The 15250-nt window shown below is 38.2% G+C and overlaps 4 protein-coding genes across 4 annotated transcripts in view; 3 read left to right on the top strand and 1 right to left on the bottom strand.

Annotated features, from left to right (window-relative positions):
• Positions 1-103: 103 nt before the first annotated feature.
• Pmar_PMAR011736 (hypothetical protein) lies at positions 104-391 on the top strand (the record flags this gene model as incomplete). Its single annotated transcript, XM_002773828.1, has 2 exons — positions 104-259; positions 304-391. Coding segments are annotated over 2 exons (244 nt in total), but the record flags the coding sequence as incomplete, so codon positions are not given.
• A 161-nt stretch (positions 392-552) lies between these two features.
• Pmar_PMAR011737 (hypothetical protein, conserved) lies at positions 553-1091 on the top strand (the record flags this gene model as incomplete). The annotated part of the gene is made up of 3 exons (XM_002773829.1): positions 553-768; positions 820-899; positions 965-1091. Coding segments are annotated over 3 exons (423 nt in total), but the record flags the coding sequence as incomplete, so codon positions are not given.
• Positions 1092-2502: 1411 nt separating this feature from the next.
• Pmar_PMAR011738 (protein phsophatase-2a, putative) lies at positions 2503-9920 on the top strand (the record flags this gene model as incomplete). The annotated part of the gene is made up of 25 exons (XM_002773830.1): positions 2503-2625; positions 2706-2878; positions 2930-3068; positions 3114-3230; positions 3284-3382; positions 3444-3581; positions 3627-3677; positions 4411-4464; positions 6508-6786; positions 6859-6996; positions 7047-7209; positions 7259-7364; positions 7414-7521; positions 7595-7711; positions 7765-7888; positions 7932-8088; positions 8301-8430; positions 8476-8581; positions 8632-8776; positions 8816-8907; positions 8948-9164; positions 9221-9354; positions 9407-9697; positions 9736-9807; positions 9859-9920. 25 exons carry the CDS (start codon positions 2503-2505, stop codon positions 9916-9918), a joined length of 3333 nt encoding a protein of 1110 aa, XP_002773876.1. The 3' UTR covers positions 9919-9920.
• Positions 9921-10913: 993 nt separating this feature from the next.
• Positions 10914-15250, bottom strand: part of Pmar_PMAR011739 (Aspartate aminotransferase, putative) — a gene marked incomplete at its 5' end in the record, with an annotated part of 4568 nt that continues 231 nt past the window's right edge. The window contains 19 exons of the mRNA XM_002773831.1: positions 10914-11119; positions 11165-11246; positions 11300-11545; positions 11592-11719; positions 11769-11849; positions 11913-11975; positions 12020-12096; positions 12143-12265; positions 12313-12446; positions 12500-12578; positions 12627-12785; positions 12866-12970; positions 13421-13489; positions 13537-13741; positions 13803-13937; positions 14483-14590; positions 14644-14739; positions 14810-15161; positions 15210-15233. Of these exons, the coding sequence (XP_002773877.1) occupies positions 11041-11119; positions 11165-11246; positions 11300-11545; positions 11592-11719; positions 11769-11849; positions 11913-11975; positions 12020-12096; positions 12143-12265; positions 12313-12446; positions 12500-12578; positions 12627-12785; positions 12866-12970; positions 13421-13489; positions 13537-13741; positions 13803-13937; positions 14483-14590; positions 14644-14739; positions 14810-15161; positions 15210-15233 (2345 nt within the window). The 3' untranslated portion in view covers positions 10914-11040. The remainder of the gene's footprint in view (positions 11120-11164; positions 11247-11299; positions 11546-11591; positions 11720-11768; positions 11850-11912; positions 11976-12019; positions 12097-12142; positions 12266-12312; positions 12447-12499; positions 12579-12626; positions 12786-12865; positions 12971-13420; positions 13490-13536; positions 13742-13802; positions 13938-14482; positions 14591-14643; positions 14740-14809; positions 15162-15209; positions 15234-15250) is intronic.

The following is a 15250-nucleotide window of genomic DNA, read 5'->3' on the forward strand; positions in this document are numbered from 1 at the left end:
AGATACTAAAGATAAAGGCAGAGCCGTGTTTGCTACGAGATGTTTTAAGCCTGGCGAGGTATATGCCCTTTACTATTACTCTATTTATTGCTGTCTATGGTAGATTGTATATGAGCAGCCACCAGTAGCGAGTATCCTACATCCATGGCTGTGTGATACACACTGCAGTGGTTGTTTTAGTAAGATGGGATCTATTAATGGGAAGTTGAAGACCTGTTCAAGATGTAAAGTAGCACGATATTGTTCTACACAATGTCAAGTAGTAGTATGATTATATAGTGATGAGGTTAGTGGTAATATCAGGCAAGTGACTGGAAGGCTGGTCATAAACGTGAATGTCCTCTTATTACTCGTCTACTAGATGCTGGTATCACTCCACAACAACTTAGTGGTAGTAGTAGCATGTTATGAGCATAGTCCTATACATTATCTCAGATTGTTTCCTAGCTTGGCGTGTAGCATCTGATGATGATACAGTTAATAAAGTTATGACAATGTGTAAGTGTTCACCACAGAGTGTTGAGCACTCCTCTAGTGATGATCCTTCTTTAGGTGTTTTGCATAAACCATCAGATGCTATTGCCATCACAGCAGCGCAGTTCCTATCAATATTATCATCTAGTCATAGTAGTAGGAGTATTCCTACCTTCGATGCTATCCTAGGACTATTGGTACGCTTTCCATGCAATAACTTTGCCATAGTTGATGACCTTTGGAGTGGAATCGCCGCAGGAGTATACCCTAATGCAGCGCTATTCAACCATAGTTGTAGGAGGATAGTAGTAGTAGTGGAGTATGTATCTATTCCTATCATCATAGGCCATCCTAATGTTATACCAGCCTTTGGTCATGGGTCTACATTATCCTTTAGAGCCATACGAGATATATCACCAGGAGAGGTACGTGTGTATTAGGAAAATAGGGTAGTAGATATTATTATGCCTTGCTGCTGCTACTCACTTAGGAGATATGCCATAGTTATGTTGAATTAACTTTACCATCATGGAAGCGCCGAGATGTCCTCCTTAGAGACTATGAATTCTTATGCGAATGCGAGCGTTGTGGAAAGAGAGATGATGAGGCACGTGTTGGTGAGGGGATGGGTGGCCGCCGCTTTGGACAGGTATGCTATGGACCTGTATTAGGATCAGAAGATTGGCGTATGGTCCTTAATGCAGAGGGTAATAGGATAGTACTTACAGATGCTGATCTTTGTGGAACTAAGAGCATGTGTAATGATGATGATGATGATATCCAAGAAGTAGTGTTCAATGCTATTGGCCCACATATACAGGTCCTTTTCATACACTATTCCAAGAGGAACCATCGACCATCCTACGACAGGCATATGAAAGATTATACAGGGGGGACTGCGGTCTTGTAAACTGTGATACTAGGGATGACTTTAGGGCATTAGAAAGGAGTATAATGCTACCTATGGAGAAAGAGCTCTCTCCTACTCATGTACCATATTACTACTATGGTGATGATAAAGGTATGGTAGTAGATACAACTTATGTCAGCAAGTAGCCACTTTGCCATGACTGCTCTTGCTATTGGGGACTTTGATAAAGCCCTGAAGTATATACAACGTGTGATTCAAATGTACCTATGATGTTAGCAGCAGCAGCAGACAGCAGACATATCCTCTGTAGATACTCGGAATACCTTCCAACCTATCACCCATTGATGGGCTTACAATTATTCACTATGGCCGACTTATATAACCAGAAAGGAGATATAATCAATGCTATTGCTGTATACAATAAGTGTAAGGATGTTATATCAGTTTCTCATGGTGTAGACTCTGCTATTTACCATACTCTACTACAAACAATATCCAACCTACCCTCACCACTACTATCACCTACAAGAACAACAACCACGTCTTAACACCAATATATGATATGTGTCGTCGTTACCGGGGGTTCAACAGCCGGTGTAGGACTTCCACCATGGGAGTCTCTTGTTTATTTAGTTTTACATTATTAAATGTTGAGAATATGCCAACAGCAGTTGATGAGTTCGATCTCCCTTAGTGATCATATTATGTGAGCAGGACTTTGAAAGGCCTCGTTGTAAGGTTGCCTAGTATGGTAGCCATTATGAACTACCATATAGACCACCTTGCTGTGGTACTACCATGTCTAGTAGTGTATATGCTCTATATTTCGTAGTATTGTGGTAAAAAGGCATTTGGTATCCTCCATAGAAATCTACTACTCCTAGAGCTAATATTATCATTGCTGCTCGATTACATGATGATGATCATAGATAGTACCTCAGTTAGTGATGTTCAATATAATGATAGAAGAGAGCTATCATAGAGAGTATGCAATTAATAATAATGATAATGAGTATAGTAGGAGTCATGATGATGATGAGGCCGGGATAGATATATATGTTAACAATCTTGCAATCTTTTTGCAACTTGCATTTCCTATTGATCATGATCATGATCAGCGCTTTTTGATTGCTACTACCTATTGCTACTATCTTAATATGGGGTTTGAAGATAGTGAGGCTGATGATTGGCTGAAGCGATTGATGTCGGCATCTACTACTACAACAACACGGAGTAAGAATGATAATAATGAGGAAAGAGGATTACTAATGCCACAAAAGGTATTACTACTACTACTACTTATAAAACCTTGCTTATTATTACCAACTACTGTTGATAATACTGTTAATATGATCCTTAGGATTATATAAGACTCTGTAGAGTTGTTAAGAGTATATTGATTGAGGAGGATACTGTGGTGAGGATTAATAATGATGGTCCAGTAGTAATAGCAGGAGATGTCCATGGACAGTTTTACGATGTCCTAGAGTTATTTAAAGTTGGTGGTGATCTACGTAGAGATCCTACTTTGAGGTAGTATTAGTATTATCTTATTCGTATCTTCATCATAACATCAATGTTTAGATATCTTTTTATGGGAGATTATGTGGATAGAGGTTATAATTCAGTGGAGACTTTGGAACTGTTATTACTACTTAAATTACGTTATCCCAATCGGATAACTCTTTTAAGAGGAAATCATGAGACTAGGCAGATAACACAAGTAGTAATCATGCTCTCCTTACTCATCATACTATCATTATTGTAGGTCTATGGGTTCTATGATGAATGTATACGTAAGTTTGGTAATGCCACAGTATGGCGTATTGCCATGGATCTGTTTGATTATCTACCATTAGCAGCCATAGCTTACGATGTTTTTGCTGTATTAATGCTGCTTACCTAATTACTGCTGTATTATGTTATGATTATTATTAGGTACATGGAGGATTGTCCCCAGAACTTGGTGATATAGATCAGATCCGTTTACTACAGCGAGTACAAGAGGTACCACCTCAAGGTCCATTGTCTGATTTGGTAATACTATAATAATAATACTACTTTCACTGCATCATCATGATCATCATTATCATTCTAGTTATGGTCCGACCCTGATGATAGTGTTAAAGGATGGGAACTTAACCCACGTGGAGCTGGTCTAGTCTTTGGTGCTGATCCTACTAGACAATTTTTACATCATAATGGTCTTAGATTAGTGGCTAGAGCACATCAATTGGTAGCACTAATAGTAATAGCTTATACCCCTACCCTTCCATTATAGGTACAAGAGGGATATAAGTTTATGTTCCCAGCTAGTGAGGCTGATCCTAATGTAGTATCACCAGGTCCCAAGCCTTCATCATGTACTATACCTTCACCACTGTATACACCACCACCACTACCACTACTACCACCAGCAGGTAGTGGTGGTGGTGTTGTTAGAGTAACAGGCTCACGATATATGCTTGTTAATGTATGGAGTGCTCCTAATTATTGTTATAGATGTGGTAATATTGCTAGTGTATTGACACTGTATCCTGATGGATCTAGGCAAGCTAAGTTATTTAAAGAGGTACCAGTATCGGGTACACCATTACGTGATGTAATACCTTACTTTCTTTGATCATCATCATCAACAACAATGACAAGAATCACCTTTTACTTGTCTATCACTTTGATTAATAGTCATAATCATCATTAATGTCGATACTATTACTGCCACTTGTTGTATAGGCCACCTGTCCTATTACTACTACTATTACCATTCTACTACTACTACATCACATCATCATCATCCATTGGTTTCCTCTCTATTAATCCTTGTGTATCATAAACCCACTTGTTGTATCCTCGTCAGTTTTCTATCTCCATGTCCTCCTCCTTCTTCCTGTTCGTTTAGTGCCCTGATGTATTAGATGATGTTGGTTGTTACGATACTTTGCTTGTTCGAGTAGTGATCGATACTAATCGCCGCATAATATTAAGTGACTTAATGGGACTAAGATGATGATGAGGTAGTGTTAGACTCCGTTGTTGTAGTATGGTTATCATCATCATAGTATTAGGTAGTAGTACCTGATGTTGACTGCTTGATCAGTAGCATTCCCTTCAATAGTTGGGTAATGTCAGTAATAGGATGGTATTTACTCTAAACCTTCCAAGTTAGTATTACTATCCCTACTTACTATAGTTAGCCTATACCTAGCCTCTATACTGATGGAGGTAGTAGTAATGTGTTGCCACCCAAGTGATGATAGTCTCTCCTTCTCCTCACCAAGACATGTTACTACATCTACCTCTCAGACTGGCCTCTATACCCGCTGTTTATGCATATGTCATTGAGGCTGCTCGCTTATGTGATGGTGATAACTCAGTAAACCTCTATCGTTGCTGGATATGGCCAGCTCGATATCCTCCATAAGTATTACACCAAGGTCTAGGCTATTAAAACCTTTCTCATCATAATATACACCTCTACTACTGAGTCTATGGTGAGCCTCTACTCATGACACCTTATTCTACTATTACTACCTCTATGGGTAGTATTCGGTGTGGCATCACACGATCATCATCATCATCATGATGAGAGGCTTACTCTGTGACGAAAATTGTTTTGCAAATCGTAGCCTATTGTATGAGCAGTAATAGTGTTAATGCCCGATCTAAGCGTTTTTCAGGTTGCTCGGTATGATCATTGAATACTACTATTACTACCTGGTCCTACGCTGGTCCTCAATACGCCAGGATACTATCAGGTAATCGAGTCGATGTGTATCTCTATCCTCGACTTCAATGAGGATGATAGTCCTTCCTCATCCCTAATGATATTCAAAACTGTCGATCATAGAGTGTTGGAGCATCATCAGTTGTTAAAAGGGTCTAGTTGCCTCTTCGCGTGAATGATGAGTTATCCCTTTGTACGGTCGTACTTACTCTGCTTTCTGTCAACATGCTATTATCATCATAAGACCCTGCCTCCCGTTGTTGTTGTTGATGGTGGTGGTGGTGGTATGTAGTTGTATTACGTCTATAGTATCATCTGAATCGACTAGTACTACTACTACGATAATACACAATGGTCTGCATCATCTCTCGTTCCTCATTATCAACAACATCACCAACAACAACAGCTACTACAACTATCTCGAGCCCCACTATTACTACTACTACGAGCGATAGAGGTATAATATCCCCAAATAGGGTAGTACCACACATTGCTGCATCCTAAGGTACGGCAACGCTTGCAACAATTTCGGTATGTGGTGTACTTACCATAGCAGCCCTTGGGTTTGTATTGTGGTTAAACTCTATTGAGCATAATAATAGTAGTAGGAGGCAAGCTTGTTCTTCTTTACACAAGTACTAGTATCATCATAATAATACTATAGATCTTTGTTGATTACATTCTATTCCGTATTCAGGATACTACCTATTTCCTCTCTTACTACTAAAGGGGAGAGTCGATATTATTCTCAATGGTATCGTCGGCCAAGGCTTTTATCAACTCTTAGTGTTATTAATGAAGAAGAGGATGATGATGATGATTACTCCGATGAATATTCTCAAGATGCTTCTACTACGAGTTCTGAACTATTCTAAGTATGATGATTATACTACTATAACAACTATCAATTCCCTCGTGTCTGTGATATGATACAGTATTACTGTATCATGGTATCGTGCCCCTCATAACTACTTTTTATTACAAATATCCCTATGCGAGCAGCAGTGGAGTCATAATCATCATCATCGCACTAGTGCTATTACTATTCATCCACCTCCAAGTGTCAAGAGGCTCTTGCTGGTCATATCTATATGTCGTCGTAGTCTACTCCTTTGAATATAAAAGGAATGGATCTCACTACTGCTCGAGTGAAGCAGCAGTATGATAATCTTACTACTACTGCTAGTAGTACTGATCTCTGTCTTATATTCATCATCAATTAACTTCATCAAATGCGTCTCTGATTACGGTTCTATTGACCATAAAAGTATAGACGTGTTATTCACCAAGAAGCTTTGCGTTGTGATGATCGTTCACTTAGACTAGAGTATTATTATAATCATGCTCCCTGGTTATAGCAATATCGTTGTATATCCTTCTATGCATGCTACCATTAACACGATTATCATCATCATCATCATTCTATTACAATCATCAGGCATCATGCATTACTACTATGAGGGCATCAGTAGTAGCAAGATGTACATTCGCTAGTGGTGACTTCAAAAGGAAGAGAAGACTCATTGTTGATAGCCCTCCAGAGGCAGCTGCTCAACACATTAAGCAAGTTACACTATTCGATCCTTATCCATCATTCGAAGCTCCTCATCAATTCGGTTATGAAGTTGATAGAGATGGTCATTGGTATGTTGGTCATATGATGAGGACCAAACAAGCTTTACCTACATGGGCTAATCGAGTTGATGTTATTATTGAGGTCAGTAGTCATCATCATCATCATCATCATCATCATCATTATTATTATTACTATTATCCTAATTTAATATAGGTTCGAGATGCTCGAATACCTCTTACCTCGGCACAAACCGAATTGAATACGACTTTAAGAGAGTCGGGTATAAGGAAGTTACCAAGACTCATAGTACTCAATAAATGTGATCTGGTCACACCTAGCATGGCCCGAAGAGTAAGATAGATGGGTTAATAAGCTTATGATGGCCGCCGCCCGAATGGTAGGCACAGGAGATGATTGAAGCCCACTCTAATACTCAGTGTGTATTGGCAACTTCTGTTATGAAGAAGGGTGTAGTGAAGATAAAGGAATTCATGTTAGCCTCACGAGAGATACGTTTCAAGTCGTTGGGTATATATGGCCTTATATTAGGCCTACCTAATACAGGTGATGATCATGATATTGGCTGTTGTATCACATACTGTGATATTGTCAGGGAAATCTACTACAATTAATGCATTGAAACGTCTTTCACTACTAGCATCCAAAACTAGATATGATTCTCGAGATAGTATGATAGGTGTTAGTAGAGCACAAGCTAGGTGATGAATGATACATGTAAATGTTGTTCATGTCATCATTAATTATCAGAGTTACAATGTCCCCTGGTACAACAGAGCTTATAAGAGCATATCAACTTAGTCACAATCCAACACTCTATTTAGTTGATACTCCTGGTGTCACTTTCCATAAGGTGCTGCTGCTGCTGCTGCTGCTCCTCGCCTTATTATCATGATCATCATACCATCAAATATCCTTATTAGGATAAAAGTAATCCCGAGAGGAACCTAAAATTAGCAGCTGTTGGTACATTCCCTGACCACATTTTTGGTGAATTATACATCGCTGATTACATCCTTTGGAGACTCAATAATGCCCGTCTCTTTCAGTAATACCACAACTACTTGTTATTCTCTCAATAATATTATTACTACTACTCAGATATGTGAATGTATGCGCTTTGAACGCTCCCACTAATGATATCCGATCAGTATGTAGAGAGATAGCATACCAATTATGCAGTGATCCATGTAGAGATTCGGGAGCTATGGATGTCCTATCTGGTGTAGGGAAGAGATGGAAGAACAGATCTTTACTACTATCATTAGGCACGTACTTTCCTCAAGTTCTATCGTAATGGTTTACTTGGTCGTTATTGTTTGGATGCTTTACCCACCGTGAATGAATTGAATAGATATGATAATTTGGTAGAGGAAGCAGAACCTCCGGGTCCTTGGGGACCTAATACATATCCATTGGATCAACGTGCTACCATACTCACATCGTATACTTAATGTGTTTCTCATTATTATGGTATTATTTTGTTATTGTTGATCACTATTACTGGAATTTATGCCCAACTCATTCCTATTCATTGAGAGGGTGAAGAGCTCTCTTCTCTATTGTTAGGAACAGTTGTCTTCTCATCGCCTCAAATATCAGTATCCTTGATAGTATTGGTAGTATCATGTCTACAGATCATCATCATTTGGATGAGAATGCGTTCATGGTGGAGACGAATAACCAACATCATCATCTGCATAGGGAATCATCATTGATAATAAGCAAACTATCAGCCTCTGAGAAGTTATTGGAGAAGTTAGCTCAGTGAGTATCCTACTTCATCTTCTACTATGGACATATCACGCTTAGGTTCGATAGTAAAGTTAAACGCTTTAAGTATGATGATGGAGTAGAAGACCAGAAAAGTGATGATCATAATGGGCTCCATGATGATGATGATGAGGTCCCACCTGAGGTAGTATTATTGTTTATAATGTGATTATTACCTTCTCCTCCTCCTCTTAGGGTATACCTAAAGGGGCTGTACCTCCTAGTGGTCATCTTATACTCAAGCATCTACATCTACCAGGGACTATCATTGATATTATTGGTTTGGAAACTATATTAAGTACAAGGAATATTAGGGTTGTTGAAGATCTTGGGTATTCAGGTAGGTAGGCTAATCGTGGTGAGCCTAACCATTGAGCAGATATAAAACATTTATATAAGGCCTTACTTGATGAAGTATCTAATATGGGCGATATTCATGGTGATTTATTAGATCTGGAGAAGTTATTCAAAGTAAGAATGGCAGTAGCCGATAATATTTAAATACAGTTAGGTATCCGATACCCATAAAGAGAATAATAACTCTACAAACGATGATCACCATGATATACGATTCATGACTGATGAATATCTTGCCTCCGATAGAGCAGGGCAGAAGATGATGATGATGCTATGCACTGTCTATGATGATAATATGATAATGAAAGGCCTCGCAGGAGACGATGGTGGTGGAAATGAGTCTTCGATGGTTAATGCTAGAGATAGGAAAAGTATGCTCACCAGGGGATAGGAGTATATAAGATGTGAAGCAGCTCCTCATATTCAGAAGTTAAGCTCAATGCTCTCAATGCTATTCGTATATCATATCTTCAACATGGTAAGAACGTCAATAACGTCGATGTCATAAAGGGAATCCTCAAGTTATTGGCATTGGATAGTGATACTGCCGTTACACTTAGTGTAATTATACTTATAGGGCAATATGAGCAAATACTCCCCTTTCACCTTGTAGGCACTAAGTGCATTAGAGGCGGTTCCAAAAGAAGAGGGTCATTGGGTAGAGGAAGGGATAGCATCCTATCTATCACGGCCTACAATCACTTCAAGGGATGCTACTAGTGACGAACTAAAATGTGTATTATCTAACATTATGAACATACATCTAGAAGCAGTACTAGAAGGATGTTATAAGTCTATGGAGAGTAGGATGAAAACTGTTGACAAAAAGAAGAGGAAGATGATGAAGTGGATACCTTATCAGCTCATTACAGCTCATCTAGATCCTCACACTACATCATCTAAGGTTGGTACGCATGATGGTACGTAATTATACATTCTCAGTTAATGGACATTGCAATGGCATTACTACGTGTAGATGCAACATTCGATGAAGGGTCGATAACCAGACTGCGAGTGAGTATAGCAAGAGGAGTATTGAAATGATATGCCCCTTATAATCATCAGGAATCGGCTGAAGAGGAGCTCATCCGACTTGGAGAATCTGATGTTGTTCATGGCGCTTGATGACCATCAACCTTATTGGTGCATGCGAAATTAGTTTCCATTAAAAGTATGTTTAGTATGATCATTAGTCATGGCCCCGAGATTATCAACGATACTCACTTGCCATGGTCTCTATATTAATATTTATATCGCTGGACAGAACATATCGCTGCATATCTCATAGAGTATTCGCTACAATAAACACTCAAATATCCATCATTACATCCTTAACAGTTGGCACAGATATAGTAGTCTTAGAAAAAGTGTAGTACTATTATCTCGATAACTCTGGTTCTTAGCAGCTAGATTTGTGAAATGTCCATTGGGCCAATGGCATTGGGCATGGTGTTGTACATATCACCACTTTTCATATGGCATCCATATCGAGAATGGCGTCCCGACCCGAATTGGAGAGATAACGAATTGTCTGACTGTTGAGTCAGTTACCACATTATCATCAAATGTGAGGTGTTGTTCTTCTTTCCATGAACGTAGCGTCTTTAATATATCATCTCTTCGTGACGAAGAGGCGGAGCTCGCTTAGTCCTTGTCTATTGATTCATTCAATAGACGCATCAAGCTCTACCCCGGAATATGGCCGCGGTTCGATCCCCGGGTAGGACATTTTCCCGTCATTATAGGTTTTCGTGCATATCTCTTCGAGCTGCTCGCACAATCGAGTTTTTCAATTTTTGCGCAAACGTTGGCATATAGAGGAGTCGTTTGATCTATCTGGTGGCCTCCTATGCTCCGTAGTTAGGCCAGAATAATTCTGCACGCACGCACGCACGCACAACGCGAAAGTGCCTCCTGTTGTTGCGGTATATGCTCCGCTGGCTTCGCAATTTAGAGTTACCGCCACGTCATCACCTCAACATTAGCAAAGTGATATCGAAGTATCTTGTTAAGACACGCTAGTCCAGGAATTATACGTGATGCTTTCATGCACAATTCAATGATGCTAACACGAGTCACCAATTACGTGAAAAAGACGATCTCTAGAGTCGTTAAAATCTGTATGTCTAGAACAATGTCGTGGAAATACTTCACCAATACAGGTCAAGTTGACATGAAAAAAATCCACGTGGATGCAGGTCCATATTGAATGTCATCGGTTATGTCCTTATTCGTGTTGATGGTGACTTAAGATGCTTCCAATACTAGAAGGAAGTCTTGAAGTCTATTGCAGGCATCATGAATATTCTCGATCGATGTTGCATATCTATTATGGAGTAATAATAATTACTACAATTAGCACCCTCATTACGACAGCCTGACTACTGGTTGTGTGGTGCAAAACCCGTCTCCAGGTACTATCGATAAACCATGTGAAGATAATAGATGTTCACCTAAAGCAAGGTCGTATAATAATAAGGGCAGATAGTAGTAGTATCATCACTACAGAGTTGAGCAACTCCTAGTGTAGGATCTCCCTTCGAGTGTCTTAATTTGTTAACATAATACCCCAGATCAGGCATTGCATAGAAAGCACCTTTTGGGGGTTTATCCGGACATATAACATTAGGTATCATTCTTAGACGATCAAAGAGTGTATCCCTTTTATATTGGAGTTCTGCTAATCTATCCTTATGCCAAGATGATGATACATCACATAAAGCAGCTACGCCTCCAATTTGGGATGCTGTGCCTATGAGGGACTTATTAAATTATAAGCATAAATATAATTATGTTACATGGACAACCTGTTACTTGACCTAATATCTTCCCAATAGCTCTATCGATCCAACGATCATCACTACATACAGCATACCCAAGACGTAAACCAGTCATAGCGAATGCTTTGGAGAATCCACCGATCGTACTAAATATGGATAGTAATAATAATAGTAATAATAATACAATCATCCTACATTATCCTATCTCTCACTATTGGACTACATACACCCGCTAGAGTATAATGAATATCCCCATCATATACCAACCTTTCGTAACTAATAATAATGAGCCTTACACTGATGATGATGATCTATTATAACGATGCTAGCCAATATTACAGATCATCACATACAGCCATAATGCCGGTATGTTGTTGTAGGAGTTCAGCAATACGTACCAATCTAATGTAACGATGTACAAGGTAAGTAATAATGACTATTATTACTCATCCTTGGGTATGACATAACCAGTAGGGTTACACGGTGAGTTCAAGACTATGATCTTAGTCTTGGAAGTGATAGCCTAATACGACTAGATATACTCATAGTATTATTAGTATTATTATTACAGATGCTATGCTATGAGCAGTAATAGCATATTGAGGAGAGATGCTTTGGACATATACTGGGGTAGCATCACACATACGAGCCAAATCTGGGAATGTTGGCCAACATGGAGTAGGTATTATTATCTACTAATCTCATGTGTTAATAATGATGATAATGATGTAGTTGATACCTCATCTCCAGCATTAAGAATAGCCATAAAGGAAGCAGCAATAGCAGCCTTGCCACTAGCAGTAATAACTACATTCTTAGGCTCAATGCCTTCAATACCTTTACGTATACGAAGATCATCTGCTATTGCCTTTCCTGAGAACAATGACTGCTCATACTATCAATGAGCCTCCTAGACTCATCATTACTGAGATTGAATATACCATTGGAGGGGGAGTATCTGCACCCTTCTCCTGATGTTAATGATGATGCAATAGCTGATGTTATCTACTCAAATAATAATCATCATTAACACCATAGTTGGATTAGTACTACCTCTATTGGTGGTTTAAAATCAGGTTCCCCAACACCTAATGCTCCTTGTATATCTCGACCCTCTCTCTTTAATTCTGTCGCTTGAGCATGTAGTCTAACAGTTGTACTAGAAGGTACTCTATCACATAGGTTCGAGTATGGAATAGTCTTTAAGGTAATCTGAATACCACCATGAGTGATGCAGCAGCAGCAGCAGTAGATATCGACAAGCCCTAATGATAATGTAGGCCTATCATTACATCGTCGACATTATTATCGTCATCTTCTTCTTCATCATCTTTATCGTCTTCTAGTAGCAACATATCCTTCACCTTATGGAAACTACTTTGGAACGCCAGTAGTTGCTGTTCAGAAGCCGTATTATAACGATATAAACCCTTGAATAAGACGTCACTAAAGAGACGTCGTCAAGTAACAATTATTCTTGCTATTAGCTCATATGCTTACCTATCATTGATAGTATTATTCATGAGTTTAATAAGACTCCTAAAACCTAGAGTATCGATATTAGTAGTATGTAGTTTGGGTGTAATACCCCCTAATACTCTTCCAGTAAGATGTGTTATAAATTGTGTAGCAGCAGCTATCTTATCATGATCTGATGATGTCATTTTAACAAGTCTACATCCACATTTCTCGAATAACCCCAACCACCATTTACTATCATAATCATCATGATCTGATAATGATGTTTCTAATAATACCATACTATCATCATATACCAATGGTAGATTATACCAACCATATTTACCACTATCGGGGCCAAACATAGGATGAGTACATAGAATACTCACAGATAATGATGTAGTAATATAGGATGTATCATCATCATCATCATTTTGGAAGAATGCCTCTTTCAAAAGCTAATAATAATAAAGCGAGTATTAGTAGTAGTATTAGTTCTTATTACTTCTTTAGGATACTCCTTCACGCTACATACATCCACTATTAGTAGGTTTTTCTTTGATCTCCTTCTTGTTGTTGTTGTTGTTGACTTGATTGCTGATGATAATTCATGTATAACATCCTTTAATGATAATATTGAGGTGGCAATAACAATAATATCGGGTTGCTCATGATGTAGCATAGCTTTTATATTCATATCAGGATAGTATCTGAGCATATATAACTACTACTACCACCACCACACCACCTCTTTCTCCTGCTCTTCACTACCTTATACCAAGTGTCTTAGCATGATCAGATCTCCATCTATCATCACCATCCTTCCTATTAGTAGCACTGAAAGTCGTAGTATCACCACATACTCTCGTCAATCGATCACATAAGAATTGGGCAAATTTACCGTACCTGATGATGATAATAACAACAACTACAAATACGACGATAACGACGACAACGACATATCATCATAGTTGTTGTTGTTGTTGTTTATACCCAATGAAAGATACGGATCGTGTTGTTGATATCTTCCTTGTAGTAATAGAAGGTTGAAATAGGGATGGTAAGGTTGAAGAAGAAGGTGGAGAAGGGTATTCATGAGTTGTTCTTGTTGTTGTTGTTGTTGTTGTTGACGATGGGTAGACTGATAGTACCTAGATGTAATAGTAATAATAATACTGCATATTATGACGTATTACTCTAACAAAATGATTGAACTCTTTGAGTGTATGGATAGCTCTATTAACAGCTCTATCCTGTCCCGGCATTTTCAATACATCAATATAACATAAGTAGTGATAATAAGCACTAGTAGTAGTAGATGGATGATGATGATGATGTTGATAAGCTTTATTATGATCATCATCTTCATAATCATCCAATAATGATGTTTCTAGACTAACATATATGAAACAGATATTTCTTGAAGATAGGTTATGCAGTAATAATAGTACTTAGTGGTATCATCGAGCATAGCAGGTGGTACTGGTCTTGATTCTAGTTTGGTTAATTGTAAATTCCTATGACTGAATGCTGATAAAGATGTATACATACTGCCAGGCCTAAGACGATTATATATTATCACAACAATAATAGATAGTAGTAATAAGCTTACGTATCTTGTACTCTGAATACTATACTAACCTTAGTAGGTATAGTAGTATTATCCATATTAACAAATGGAGATGGTGTGTGACCCAATAGTAAGAACCTACTACCATATTATCATCATATTGGTGACAATGATGATGATGATGATCATGTAGTAGTAGTACTACTACCTAGTATGATTAAAAGCTATATCTTGTATATCGGTATCAACAACATGTAGATTGTATATATCAGCAGCTAGTCTACTACTTATCGCAGCACTAATACCCTCTTCTTCATCATCATCATTTATGCTGATACTTGATAACATTTTAGCAGCTCCAGCTGTATCACCATATATAATAGATTTAATATTATGTTGGCGTAAATATAGAGCACATTGTGCTAAAGCTTGTGGATGAGAATAGGCTCTATCTACTTTAGATGGGTTATCTATCTTTCTCCTTGTTAATAGACAATGTTTAACAGGGAAATCTATTTCACCAAGTATGAATACTAATCCACTGTAACGTAATAATAAATCTAAATAATACATTAATAAAAAGAATAAGATGATGATTATAGTATTACCATAATTAGCATGTATAGTACCACCTAATGTATTCTCTATA

Source organism: Perkinsus marinus (assembly GCF_000006405.1).
Source record: "Perkinsus marinus ATCC 50983 genomic scaffold scf_1104296958712, whole genome shotgun sequence".
Classification (NCBI taxonomy): domain Eukaryota; phylum Perkinsozoa; order Perkinsida; family Perkinsidae; genus Perkinsus; species Perkinsus marinus.